At 38.4% G+C, this 12,540-nt stretch overlaps 5 protein-coding genes across 5 annotated transcripts; 2 read left to right on the top strand and 3 right to left on the bottom strand.

The window, feature by feature from the left end:
• Window positions 1–4: 4 nt before the first annotated feature.
• Window positions 5–772, bottom strand: mRpL48 (mitochondrial ribosomal protein L48). The gene is made up of 3 exons (XM_088043321.1): window positions 571–772; window positions 263–523; window positions 5–218 (listed from the first exon to the last, which is right to left on the bottom strand). The coding sequence occupies exons 1-3, from the start codon at window positions 673–675 to the stop codon at window positions 51–53; spliced, it is 534 nt and encodes a 177-aa protein (XP_087899447.1). The 5' UTR covers window positions 676–772; the 3' UTR covers window positions 5–50.
• On the bottom strand, window positions 749–1,469 carry LOC148170523 (uncharacterized). Its single transcript, XM_088043322.1, has 3 exons — window positions 1,306–1,469; window positions 980–1,260; window positions 749–934 (listed from the first exon to the last, which is right to left on the bottom strand). Exons 1-3 carry the CDS (start codon window positions 1,388–1,390, stop codon window positions 770–772), a joined length of 531 nt encoding a protein of 176 aa, XP_087899448.1. The 5' UTR covers window positions 1,391–1,469; the 3' UTR covers window positions 749–769.
• On the top strand, window positions 1,465–3,521 carry LOC148170522 (Golgi-pH regulating cation channel). The gene is made up of 4 exons (XM_088043319.1): window positions 1,465–1,640; window positions 1,694–1,754; window positions 1,809–1,912; window positions 2,158–3,521. Exons 1-4 carry the CDS (start codon window positions 1,542–1,544, stop codon window positions 3,415–3,417), a joined length of 1,524 nt encoding a protein of 507 aa, XP_087899445.1. The 5' UTR covers window positions 1,465–1,541; the 3' UTR covers window positions 3,418–3,521.
• Window positions 3,522–3,664: 143 nt separating this feature from the next.
• On the bottom strand, window positions 3,665–4,864 carry mRpL19 (mitochondrial ribosomal protein L19). Its single transcript, XM_088043320.1, has 3 exons — window positions 4,711–4,864; window positions 3,978–4,665; window positions 3,665–3,931 (listed from the first exon to the last, which is right to left on the bottom strand). The coding sequence occupies exons 1-3, from the start codon at window positions 4,862–4,864 to the stop codon at window positions 3,805–3,807; spliced, it is 969 nt and encodes a 322-aa protein (XP_087899446.1). The 3' UTR covers window positions 3,665–3,804.
• A 199-nt stretch (window positions 4,865–5,063) lies between these two features.
• Window positions 5,064–12,171, top strand: LOC148170520 (condensin complex subunit 1-like). The gene is made up of 13 exons (XM_088043533.1): window positions 5,064–5,173; window positions 5,224–5,340; window positions 6,236–7,071; window positions 7,121–7,453; window positions 7,500–7,804; window positions 7,852–8,168; window positions 8,214–8,313; window positions 8,363–8,861; window positions 8,907–9,122; window positions 9,171–9,364; window positions 10,807–11,247; window positions 11,295–11,565; window positions 11,616–12,171. Exons 2-13 carry the CDS (start codon window positions 5,226–5,228, stop codon window positions 11,826–11,828), a joined length of 3,840 nt encoding a protein of 1,279 aa, XP_087899659.1. The 5' UTR covers window positions 5,064–5,173; window positions 5,224–5,225; the 3' UTR covers window positions 11,829–12,171.
• Window positions 12,172–12,540: the final 369 nt, after the last annotated feature.

The raw sequence follows: 12,540 nt of genomic DNA, 5'->3' as shown, positions 1-12,540 counted from the left end.
GAGGTTTGAATTTAAAACAATTTTATTAACCACGGAATAAATAGTACACTTTATTTTTTCTTTGATGGGCCGCCCATTTCTTCAAGCTCTTGTTTGAGTTGGTTTAGCGTTGTGTCCGGAACATATCTTACTTCCTCGTGCCATTCTTCATGGGGTACAACATGGACGGTGACTCCAGAGGGGGTGCTCGCCTCCAAAGCTCTCAGAATAAGAGGCAGCTACCACAAATCAATTATTAATGTCTTAGAGAGTAGAGACTTACCTGATGTGAGACGACGTCAGTTATTTGTACTGTTCTTTCGTACGTTTTGAGATTGTACTGAGCGTTAACAAGCTCACTATGTGGTTTTAACGTGCTGACTTGAATTTCTTGGTGAGGGACTGCCCAGGCATCCTCCACACTGACTTCCATGTTCTTCATTAAATTGTGGACAAACTTTTGGTAATTTTCTACGACGGCAAAGTCGTACCCTCGTAACTGTATATTCAACGTATCGTACAGAGGAACTTTAGATTTCATTGACTAAAAAAACCAAAAGTTAAACCGTTTTTTAGGTTAGGATTTATTACCTCGAGATAACTGGGTTCATATAAACCTCCCTCTTTAAGGGCTGAGGTTTGATGTAAACTACGTGAAAGAGAAGCCCTTTGTATTATTTTACGTAATGTATTCATGGTTTTGATTTTAAGGGACCGGAAATGTCAAGTTGACGTAACAGAGGTTATGTTTACATTTACAAAAATTTGAATGGAGAAAAACAAATTGCGGTTAATCTTTGGATTTGAAGATTTTCTTCACGTTGTCCAAGTATTGTTGTCTTAGAGTTCCTTTATAGTAGTAATAAAGCTTCCTCGTGAAATAAATGTAGAGCCCCAAATAAATAGTGACGCTTGTAACTACAAACAAGAGATAGAGCCTACTATCCGCTTTGACCTAAAAAATGGCAATAAAAATTGGATCTCGATATTTGATCTACACCTTTTTTTCTTTGAAAAACGGAATGAGGCCCAAGCACTTGTCTCTGAGCACCGGCATATATTCCACCACCAATTTAAAAAATTTGGAGACGGTTGGTTGTGCATTTTCTTGGTAAAAAACAGTAATTGGATTAATCAAATTATCAAAACCAAAAGGTAGTTCCACTTGTTTGGAGACTTCCACCTCAGAAATCTTCTCTTCTTCATGATTTTGTGTGAAAAAATTGAAACTCGAAATGCTAAAAGTCGGAAAATTGAAGTAATTCACACAGGACTTGTCATCTGCAAACAGAAATAGTTTCCAAATGGTTCTTGCGCCAACCTCACTTTTCGAAATGCAGAGCGGAAAAAAGTATCCACTTCCATCATGTATACAAATTAGAGATACTACGAGAGCTAAAATCAGTCTCATTTTGACTATTTTCAAAAATTGACAAAACGCTGAAAATTTGAAATTTAAAAAGTCTAGGGACTTTGGTTGCTAAGAGATGGTAATCCTCCTTTGTTGACTGTCGCGTAGATGACAGGTTATTTCGTTAGTCAAAGATTTTTCCAAATTTGCTATGTTTAAAACATGGTTTTCGATAATATGCATTGTTACATATTTTTGTATGACCAATGGTCTCCCGGATGAGGGCAAGTGGGACTATAACTTGACCACGGTAAGAATTTCCGAGTTTACTATCAGATGGACCAATGTCAGGGGTTTTTTCAGGCATACAACAGCTTAATATTGACCAAAAGTCTCTACAAGGGGGCACATGTGTTTATAAAAGGTACATTCCAAACTAGGGGTACATATCAGGGTTTTTATTACATCTAATTTTTAGTGAATTGTGAAGCACATGTTCATGACTTGGATTTGAATATTAAGATTGTTATTGTGCCATCGCCCTGTTGGGACTACAGCAACACCGTAAAGGAGGCAACTGACGTAAGTTGGAGTCACGAATAAAAAAATGACTCCAGAATGATGATTCATAGTTTACTGATAAGAGAGAGTCTTATTGGTAGATGAGTCATAAGGAGTCATAAAAAAATTGAACAAGGCCAAAACAAATCACGATCTAAAGTTGACCAATTGTAAACCACCTTCAAGGTCTAAATTAAAAGTTACCATTGGTACCTTTAATGTGATCTGTCTCCATAAACTGGCGCTTTTGACCAGACCTATTTCAGCTCATTAAGGTTGCGCCAATGAGCGGCAACAGCTCCTCAACTTACCGGAAAAGCGGCTCCTTCAAATGCGACCACATCGTCCTAGACTCGGCCCCCTTAAACAAGGAGGAGAAGTCTTCAATGGCGTCTTCCTCCCTCCAACCCACTTACGTGATCCCCCACGACGGCGTCTACGTCTTGGTGTTTGAAATGACCCCCAGCACCAACGTCTCGGATTTGAGCGTCGCCGTGCATGTTGAAATGAAGAGCGACTATGGTTACTTATCAGCGTCTGATTGGCCCTTGCTTCCGTTCTACGGCTTCATGTGTATCTTCTACGTAATTCTAGGGATTATCTGGCTAATCTTATCTTTTCTCCAATGGAGGGATTTGCTCCGCGTCCAGTTTTGGATTGGAGGGGTGATTTTATTGGGGATGTTAGAAAAAGCGACGTTCTATGCAGAATATCAAAGTATCAATAACACAGGAACGAGGGTACAAGGGGCGATGCTGTTCGCAGAATGGGTGTCTTGCGCCAAGCGGACTTTGGCCAGGATGTTGGTAGTTATAGTCAGTTTGGGCTTCGGGATCGTGAAGCCCAGATTGGGCTCAACCCTCCACAGAGTCGTCGGAGTGGGCTTCTTATATTTCTTCCTAGCTGCGTCTGAAGCATACTTAAGAATCATGCGACCGAAAAACGACCAAAGCCGTGATTTACTAGTAGCTTCAGTTCCACTCGCTGTTTTAGACTCTGCGATCTGCTGGTGGATCTTCAGCGCGTTAGTCAACACCACGAGAACTCTCCGATTACGAAGAAACGAAATTAAATTATCGTTGTACCGGCATTTCACCAACACTTTGATTTTCGCCGTTCTTGCTTCAATTTGCTTCATGTTATATTCGATTAAAACCCACCGAATCGTGCAATGTCTGGTTGTCTGGAAGAATTTATGGCTGGAAGAAGCATATTGGCACATTCTCTTCTCTGCTTTGTTATTGGTCATTATGATTTTGTGGCGACCGACTAATAACAACCAGAGGTACGCGTTCGTGCCCCTGTTGGACACTGGTGAAGACGAAGAAGAAGAGCAACTAGTCAATGACGCTTATGGTGTCAAGGTGCGGATACACCACCCAAAAGCGTCATCGCCAAGATCAAATTCGGTCGATGACGACCTCAAGTGGTTGGAAGAAAACATCAAGAGTGATCCAGCTCTTCCTATCCTAGATTCTGATGAAGAACTAGTCAGCACCAGATTTGAAGTTTCGAAAATGCAGTAGTTTTTTGGGCATTCATTCAGTATTTATCGTTAAGAAACTAAGTTTAGTTTAAAAGAGCTGTGTTTTTATTTTTATTAATATAGACTATTATGTTGCAAATTTCAGTATTGGGTTTTTGTGATACGTTGCGGTAACCAATCAAATTCACGCCACAACCAATGGGATGAATGACAAGCGGCACGTGGTCTCAAAAAGCTTGCCATCTATTGGTTGAGGCGTCGCGCGTCACTCCCAGTTAAATCAACTCTTGTTATAAATTGTTTTATTGATCTTTGTACATAGCACACTTAACTAAATGTTTAATGTATATATATATGACAAACCAAATTTGTTGCTATCCAATGGCTTATCATAGAATCTGTAGATTTGTCGCGTCCTAATAAATTATTACGCCAACTTGGTTGGTTTGACGAATGTTCGTTTTCTTTTGCTCTTCTGCGCAACCCCCGATTTGTGCAAGTGCGTTTGGACCTCCGAGAAAATCTCCGCTTGTTCTTCCTCAGGAATAGTCCGCCTGGAAAAGAACTCTTTAAAAAAAATAATAAAAAGGGGGCACTAACATGTATTGTTTCATTAGATCGTATTTCTCCCAAGGAGTGTCCAGCTCTTTGGCTCTATCATAGAACTTCTGGGGTAGACCTAGATCTTGCACCCCCTGTAACTTTTTGCGCTCCCATCGTTCAAGCCACGGACGGGGCTTCAACTTCACTTTAATATCGTTGACAGGTACTGAAACCCCTTCTCCTAAAATCTCCGCTTCCATATTAGGATCAAACGTGCTATATTCCGGCAGAGCATCCCTTAAATACAACAATTCGCCATCTAGGCGCTTCTCTAGCCGTAAAACTTCAATGCTTTTAATTGTCGGATCGTACATCTCGTACATGATTTCAACCCCCTGATGGTCAATAACATTCCTTAGAATAAAATTCGCCCTCAATCCACACCCTTCACGTTTAATGCAAATCCCGACGAATCTTTGTAATTTCCCGGGGGTGTGCCGATCCGAAGATGTCACTGCTAGGATGGACCCCACATAGAACTCGGGGATTTCGATATTAGTGCGGCGCGCAATCATATCGCTGCGTTCTAATTTTTCTCTTATGGCATTTCTAAATTCGATTTTAGGATCAGGCAAAAATTCGGGATATACACGTCGGAATTCCGTGATGTTTTTACGAGAGCCATCCTTTTGAGAGGGGGCTTCGGGGGCTGCTTCAGGGCTCACTGAAGCAAAGCGGCGAAGGTCTAAAATAAACGGATTAGAACAAGTGGTGTGGTGATAAAAACTACTTTTGAGTTGGCGGCTTAGGGCTCCCCTGGGGACCCCTGAAATTGTCGATAATATCATGTTAACACAACGAGAAAGGAGATTTGAGGTTATGAAGAGACATTTAAAAGTGCGGTTAGGTAGATACCGAAAGGTCGACCAATGGGAGTGAAGCATTTCAAATTTTGTAATTTCCGGGATTGCCACATTGCATCATTTCACATTCAGAAAAAAATTATTTAGTAAGACGCAAGTCTAAACAAGCATAGTTTGAAGTGCGCATCCACTTGTAACTCAATTGTTGTTCGAGTAAAATAAACAAAATTATAATTCTTTAGTTGAACGAAAAGATTAATGTGCATCTGGCAACACTGCACAATCAAATGTGCTCAAATTTAACAGATTTTACTGTCATTCAGTTGTGCGTTGTGTTTGTGTTGGTTTTATTTAATTTTTTTTAACGTAGAAGTTCATTTTAGTTAATTAGTAGGTATCTTTGAAGCGCTTTTGCAATGTTTAACACAAACGATTTTCAGATATGGCACATTTTGATTTTAGAATTCCCGACTCAAGAGTAAGTATGTTGGATGCGAGCAGCAGCTACGTAGTTCGAGATGTGTTAATTCCTGCAGAAATTACCCCAAAATTGAATGGTGAGTTGGTTTAGTTCGGAAGACAATAATAGCCTGAAAACACCCAAAACGGACAAGAAGTTGGCAGAACACTGCAAAAAACCTCCTTGAGCAATATGAAAAAAAACTAAAAACCTGTAAAAAAGAGATGAAAATCATCAATGGGATGGTTGCTGTTATCTGTTTAATAAGCCAGAGTCATAAACGCACTAAAATATGAGTCCAGTATATCGCTATTAATAACTTTTATTAGTTTGTTGCAGCAAACTGAACAGAGCAAAGTAGTTGTAAAAAACCTTTACCTAAAACTCACTAATAAAGTAGTCCATTACTCACTCTTTTGTAAAAATACTTTAATACACATTTTTTTTTGGGTTTTATTCCGTTTTCTCCATTTTGTTATGAAGAAAGGGTGGATCTTTAAATAAAAATTCTTAAAATTGGTCTCTTTTGCTCTAGAAGTTTGTAATTTGGAATCAGAAGGGTTTTCCGCTTTAGAAATGACTTTTCACTTCTTAACAGCGGCATAAAATTACATTTTTATTTTAATATTTCTTTAAAAATATCTTTTGTACTTTTCTTCATATTGGATTTCACTCCTTTTTGGCGAATACATTTTTTTGTCTTCTAAAGATGGTAAAAGACAGATATTGGCATTTAGAAAGCGACATCGCTTTACTTTATGTCTTTTGAGAGTAATAGACCACTTTATCTGCCTCAGATGAGTAAGTAATTAACGACTTTATTACGGGGTTTGGGCACAAATAATTCAGAGCACCTTTGAAACGAAGCAATAAAAGAATGGAGCTTCAAGTCTACTTACTAGAATTTTTTTTGGCTTCTAACACCTTCACCATTCCTTATTCTTACGAAAATTTCTTCTCTTGATAATAAAAAATGAACACCTCTCTTCCAGTGGCGCAGATTTCTCTCCGCGAAGAAGGCCCGAATTTTATTTTGGAGCATTTTGATACATACTACTCCGCTTTACATCATGGAAACACGTTACAACTCGACGTTGTTTTCAAGGCCTATACCCAACTGCACAAAGCCGTGGAGGAATTAAACAATACAATTCTCTTTTTACTTGATGATAAAGAGAGTTTAAATAGCGAAGTCAATGCGAAAATGGTAAATGTTATGAAGATGTTACTTTACATCTACATCGAGTTCGTCTTATACCTTGAAGAGAAGAACAACAAGACACAGAACTTTCTCACCACGAAGAAAGAAAAAAAGACGACGGAGAATAAGTTCGCAGTCAACAAATCCTCCTGCTTGAATGCTCTGAACGCTATCATCCAAAGAGAAATTAACTTATTCTGGCACCCTCCGATAGTGGAAGACGATTTTATCAGACTGATTGCAAAGTTATGTTTCACTCTGTTACACAACCCGACTATAAAATCGGACAAAGGCGTCATTATGGATATCTTTGGAGTTTTTGGAAACTTAGCCAAAACGTACAATTATGGTGAAACGTTGGTTTCAAAACTGATCCACTCCATCCGCATATACGAACACGTCGTTGATTGTGTCCCGGAAGGCATCGTTATGATGGTGGAACAGTTCAATTGCCAGACTTTAATTCGCCGTTTGGTCAAAGAAGCGACAGAATGGCAAACTGATGAGACCCAGCGAGATACCCAAGCAGAGAAAACTTGCTCCACTTTATTGACCCAATTAGCGGTAAACATGCCCCAGCACCTTCTCCCGGAGATCATGTATTTGGATAAATATCTAGCTCATGAGGTTTGTCACTTGGTGCTCAAAAATCGTCGAATTATCTAATTTTTTTCAGTCCGTTCCTCTTCGCCTCTCGGTGTTAAACGTGATGACCGAAGTCGTCCTTCAAGTTCTAGCAAGCCACGAGATAAATCCTGAATATAAAGAGCATCGTAATGAAATAGTGTTGACCATCGTCGAACACATGGCGGATGTCGCCGCGAATGTGCGCTCCAAAGTTCTGCAGAACATCGCCAGGCTTCAAAGAGAAAACGCACTTCCTTTGTCTCTCCAAGCTGGTGTTCTGAATGAAGTTATCACTCGGTTAAAAGACAAAGCTGCTGCTGTTAGAAAAAACGCGGCTTCTTGTGTTAAGTCGTTTCTAGAACACAATCCCTATGGTGCCTATGTAAGTACCATCTAAAGAGAAATTGTATTTTGATAAGTTTTTGTAGCTGCAACTGAAAAAAGTCAAAGAGCAACTTGCTGAAAAGAAAGAGCTGTTGAGGAAGTTGGAGGCGAGCTACCTAGGAGAGCAAGCTGCACGCCTCGCTGCTCGACAAGCAGAATGGGATGGTTTTGAAGACGAGCTGAAGACTGTAGTCATAAATAACTTGGACCAAATACCTGAAGAACGAGAGGATGACCCTAACGAAGGAGTTGAAAAGATTAGAAGTTTGCTCAAAGAAAAGCAGTTTGAAGAAGCGTTTTCCATCTGTCAACATTTGCGAGAGAAAACGGAAGAACTCAACTACTTAAAGTGAGTGTCCTCCCAATTGGAATCTTACATGAATGCTATTTTTTAAGGAACGCAACAGTGGACCATAAGGTGATATTATACCTCACGATTTTGCACACGATCTTCATAGACAAGAGCCAAATTGATGAAGAACTGCGTGCTACTGTGGGATTAACAGAAGAGGACTCGCGAAAAATTACAGTTCTTGAGAATCTAATTAAATACCTCGAAGATACTACGAAGTATCTGCAAGTTCTTGACTCGGCTTTTGCTCCAATGAAGGCACTGCTCTTCTCTCAGACCTCCAGTGATAGCCAGGAGGCGATCCAGTTTTTCGTAACCGCTTTCCATTTTCAAATCGATGGTGCTAACGAAGGAATACTCGGTAAGATTAAACCCATAAAAATAGTTTATACCCTCTTGATTTTAGAAATGTTAAAACTGATGAAATGCGACGAGCAGGAGCGCCGCGCGCCCGTCATCGAGGCTTTCAGAAAAATTTATCTAGTAACCGACAGCTCCAACATGGCGTGAGTTATAATTAATCATCATCAACTTTAATTGAGCGTTTTTTAACAGTGAGCATACCACAATCATCGTAAACCGGTTGATTGCGCTTATCAAAGACGTAACTTACAACAACTTGAACGACTTACAAGAGATTATAGTCGAGTGGACTTCGAAGGGAATTTTGGACAACAGCGTTATTGATAGATGCTGGCAGTTTTACACGCAGAAAGAGGCGGTTTCGGACGATGACGCCCGTGCTGCTGGTGAAATTCTGCGGATGGCATCAATGGGACGCAACACCATCATCAAGAAGAACATACAAGTAGTGTCTGGAATGATGTTCTTAGAGAAGCACGCAACGAACATGATGTTTCTAGCAACTTCTTTTCAACTGTTGGCAGTCGCTGGACAAGACCAAATCGACATCCAAAGCAAGACTTCTCCTTTCCGAATCAAAAGCACCGATGAAATCTTTGAAAAAACTAAGAATGTTATTGTTGGAGGGTTTTTTCTCAAATACTCCTACTACACTCAAGCTTTGGAAGCGGCAATAAACTTCATTTTTAAAGTACGGTTGCCCCCTTCTAGTACTTTGATAAAGTTCGAATTTTAGGTCTGCTCCAACCCTCTACCAGTGGCTAACGAAATAATGCAACGAATTTACGAACGTATGAAGATCACTCCTAAGGCCGCGTACCTAACAATTCGTCTCTTCGAACTGTTGGGTTGCACAGCCGTCAAGCTTTTGGGATATTTAGATGACACCGTATATCGCGAGCTTAAAAGGAGAAACAACTCGCGCGAAACCAACAAAAAATCTGTGGACCAAGTAAGATCACTTCATTGCTTTTCTTTAGTTTATTTTGAACGTTGTTAGAATGGGAGCTTGTTAATGGGTGTGAACGCTGAAGATTCCGACGCCGAGTACATCTTGCATGTTCTTGAAAACGACGTCGTCACTGAAAAAGGGATGCTTGGTCAGTTCAGCAAGATGATTCTAACTGTGTGTCGGAACCCCGAGCAGTACAACGAGTGTGGATTCTTTTATCCTGCAGTAACCGCTTTGATGAGGTAACGCCGATTTAGTTAACTCTTTAACTGTTGTAAACCAACACTTGTGTCCACCCCCAAAATCGTCTTTAATTTTAAAGATGACATTTTGAAAATTTACATACGCCTATAGTTGACAAAGCTCTAGAAGCTGACGAAAAAATTAGTTTTTTATCACCGATAGTTTTATCGTCGCGATGCTTAACATGTATAATTTTTAGCGATTTTTGAGTTTTTGCGGAAATACTCGAGAATTCAAATTTTTTTCAACGTAACTATTTTTTAATATAAATATTTGAGTTATTATTTTAGGTCCAAAGGCGGTTTGACACGTTCACATTTTTTCTCAAATTTTTACGAATAAAAATTCAAAACTCTAGAGCAAGAGGCACAGATTTCAAAAATTTTCTTTTTTGAGACAACCCAAAAATTACCGATCTCCATCTCTAAAAATTGTAATTTTGGTAATTTTAGCGCCACAGCTATGAAATTTGGGAAAGTTACTATTTTAGAGTCACTTATTAATAAGTCTTCGAAATTTTAAAATTCTAGAGCAAGAAACACCGATTTTAGAAATTTTCATTTCGAAGACAATGCAAAAATTGACGATCTCTATCTCGAAAAATCGTAATTTTTGTAATTTTAGTGCTACAGCTATGAAATTTGGGAAATTACTATTTTAGTGTCACTTATTTAGTCTACGAAATTTCAAAATTTTAGAGCAGGAATCACCGATTTTTCATTTTGAAAGACAATGTAAAAATTGCTGATCTCTATCTCGAAAAATTGTAATTTTGGTAATTTTAGTGCTACAGCCATAAAATTTGAAGAAATTACTATTTTAGTGTCACTTATTAAGTCCACGAAATTTCAAAATTCTAGAGCAAGAATCACCGATTTTAGAAATTTTCATTTTGAAGACAATGCAAAAATTACCGATCTGCATCTCGAAAAATCGTAATTTTGGAAATTTTAGTGCTACAGCTATGAAATTTAAGGCAATTACTATTTTAGTATCACTTATTTAAGTTCTACCAAATTTCAAAATTCTAGAGCAAGAGACACCAATTTTAGAAATTTTCATTTTATAGACAATAAAAATTGCCGATCTCCATCTCTAAAAATCGTAATTTTGGTAATTTTAGTGCTGCATCTATAAAATTTTGAGAAATGACTATTTTAATGTCACTTATTAAGTCTACGAAATTTTAAAATTCTAGAGCAAGAAACACCGATTTTAGAAATTTTAATTCAAAGCCACTGCAAAAACTGCCGATCTCCAACTCGAAAAATCGAAATTTTAGTGCTACAGCTATGAAATAGTTTTAATAGTTTTAATAAATTTTGCTTTGATTTCTGAGTAAAGGACCTGATACTTCCTCTTATGGGCGTCTTTTTTCATCACCCTGTATACGTTTACAACAGTTAAAGGGTTAATAACCACAATAATCCCCCAATTTCAGGTATATGTTGGTCTCCAACAAGTTCTGCAATGCACACATCGGCTTGGTGTTTAAAATTTTGCGTGAAACGCCGTACCCGCAGATAAAATCGACTATTTTGATCCATTGCAACGACTTACTGACGCGGTTTCCGAACATCGTTGATCCGAATGTTCCTCATATTTTCGAAATGTTGAAGGATTGTGCTGCGAGTGTTCGCAAAGACGCTTGTTATTCTTTAGGAAATTTGATTTTGAAATCGATGATTCGGGCACATAGCCATTACGCAACGCTCGCGGTTTGTTTGGTTGATGAAGACGAAGAAGTCAAGCGAATGTGCCACGGGGTGTTTCGACGGCTGGAGCAGAAAGAACACAATCTCGCTAATAGTCTTCCTGATATCTTCAGTCGCTTGCTCCTGGAGCACAGTGTTGATGAAAATAGTTTGAGATACATTATGAAGTGAGTTTTTTTAGTATCATGCAATGAGAGTTAATGTTGGATTGTAGTTGCTTATTCGAACTTGTTGACTCGTCAAAGAAGATGGACAGTTTGGTGGACAAGTTCTGTTCCAAGTATACTCTTGACGAGAACATAACACTCAACAGAAACATCACTTATTGTCTAACTTTGATAAAATACAACGATAAGGCGTTGAGGAACTTACAAGAGTGCTTTCCTTTGTATAAACATCAAATGCACGATGCAGAAATCTATTCAATGTTTAAGCAAATTTTGGCCGAGTGTAACAAGAACAAGTCGGCGAAGAGTGATTTAAGTGTAAGTAAATTCAGTGGATAATTGAGTTTTACGTGCATTTTTTTCTTTAGCCCATTGTCGCCGAGATTGAAGCTTCCATTGCCTCCATTTTTGAAGTTGGTGAAGATGGACAATCTCCAAAGCGTCCACCGAAAGTTGTCAAGAACACTAAAACTAAATCAAAGGCTAAAGGAAAAGGCGCTACTCCTTCAACACAGAGAAAAGGGCGTCGGGTTGCCAATAAAAAACGGAAGAATAGTAGCAGTGGCAGTAGTTCGGATTAATTATGTATTTATTATTTTCTTATTAACTAAAAGAAGTTTTGTGTAACGTTATTACGATATGATTTTTGGAGCTAAATTCGGCAATTTTAGCGAGTTTTTACAAATGTTGTACCTGTAAAATGTAATGTTTTATCTTTGACGTGTTGATAATCCGGAATTATATCACTCATTTCAGTTGTGTAATGAGTTCTATTACATCACTCGTTGTGTAATATAGCTTTATTACAACATCACTTGTACATACATAAATTGACAGTTATTGGTGGCCAACCCAGCAGCCCCCTTTTAATAAGGAAGTTGACTCCATTATTTGTAATTCGAGTGATATAAGAATTAATTTTTATTAGTTTTTTTTTTGTATTCCTAAACTATTCCTTTAAAAATCTCCCAATATGCTCCGGATTATTTATAATTAAAATTACACAGGGCTCGCACCCAATGTGTTACAATTAGATGACATTGAGGTCTAGAATTTTATGTCCCCGGCTGTAATTAAGCGCTCTCTTACTTCCTCTCTTTTCTATTTATCCGACAATCCGTGAAATTTATTGTTTGAACATAGAATTATCAATTACGGCTTTTTATTAGCGTGAATATGCCAGTGAACATTACTGTTCTCACGAATAAATTTACGCACTTGACATTTGGCCCTATCAGTCTGACTGTGGGCAGATTATGATCAGGTTAGTCAATTAAAACTGGTTTAGAAAAA

This window comes from Gnatocerus cornutus, chromosome 8 (genome assembly GCF_029298725.1).
Source record: "Gnatocerus cornutus isolate USDA-ARS CGAHR chromosome 8, icGnaCorn1.1, whole genome shotgun sequence".
NCBI lineage: Eukaryota > Metazoa > Arthropoda > Insecta > Coleoptera > Tenebrionidae > Gnatocerus > Gnatocerus cornutus.
This window is presented reverse-complemented; position numbering and strand designations above follow the sequence as displayed.

What these genes read in the sequence shown, in the direction of transcription:
- mRpL48 (XM_088043321.1), bottom strand. Translation starts at nt 675, where the DNA reads ATGAATACATTACGTAAAATAATACAAAGGGCTTCTCTTTCACGTAGT. An exon ending in ATGAACCCAGTTATCTCGAG is followed by an intron (nt 524 to 570) that starts GTAATAAATCCT and finishes TGGTTTTTTTAG; the next exon opens with TCAATGAAATCTAAAGTTCC. An exon ending in CTGACGTCGTCTCACATCAG is followed by an intron (nt 219 to 262) that starts GTAAGTCTCTAC and finishes GATTTGTGGTAG; the next exon opens with CTGCCTCTTATTCTGAGAGC.
- LOC148170523 (XM_088043322.1), bottom strand. Translation starts at nt 1,390, where the DNA reads ATGAGACTGATTTTAGCTCTCGTAGTATCTCTAATTTGTATACATGAT. An exon ending in TCCGCTCTGCATTTCGAAAA is followed by an intron (nt 1,261 to 1,305) that starts GTGAGGTTGGCG and finishes TTCTGTTTGCAG; the next exon opens with ATGACAAGTCCTGTGTGAAT. An exon ending in CGTTTTTCAAAGAAAAAAAG is followed by an intron (nt 935 to 979) that starts GTGTAGATCAAA and finishes GCCATTTTTTAG; the next exon opens with GTCAAAGCGGATAGTAGGCT.
- LOC148170522 (XM_088043319.1), top strand. Translation starts at nt 1,542, where the DNA reads ATGTTTAAAACATGGTTTTCGATAATATGCATTGTTACATATTTTTGT. An exon ending in GGGACTATAACTTGACCACG is followed by an intron (nt 1,641 to 1,693) that starts GTAAGAATTTCC and finishes GGGTTTTTTCAG; the next exon opens with GCATACAACAGCTTAATATT. An exon ending in CCGTAAAGGAGGCAACTGAC is followed by an intron (nt 1,913 to 2,157) that starts GTAAGTTGGAGT and finishes GACCTATTTCAG; the next exon opens with CTCATTAAGGTTGCGCCAAT.
- mRpL19 (XM_088043320.1), bottom strand. Translation starts at nt 4,864, where the DNA reads ATGCTTCACTCCCATTGGTCGACCTTTCGGTATCTACCTAACCGCACT. An exon ending in CCTAAGCCGCCAACTCAAAA is followed by an intron (nt 4,666 to 4,710) that starts GTAGTTTTTATC and finishes CGTTTATTTTAG; the next exon opens with ACCTTCGCCGCTTTGCTTCA. An exon ending in GATCTAATGAAACAATACAT is followed by an intron (nt 3,932 to 3,977) that starts GTTAGTGCCCCC and finishes GTTCTTTTCCAG; the next exon opens with GCGGACTATTCCTGAGGAAG.
- LOC148170520 (XM_088043533.1), top strand. Translation starts at nt 5,226, where the DNA reads ATGGCACATTTTGATTTTAGAATTCCCGACTCAAGAGTAAGTATGTTG. An exon ending in ACAATCCCTATGGTGCCTAT is followed by an intron (nt 7,454 to 7,499) that starts GTAAGTACCATC and finishes AAGTTTTTGTAG; the next exon opens with CTGCAACTGAAAAAAGTCAA. An exon ending in GAAGAACTCAACTACTTAAA is followed by an intron (nt 7,805 to 7,851) that starts GTGAGTGTCCTC and finishes CTATTTTTTAAG; the next exon opens with GAACGCAACAGTGGACCATA.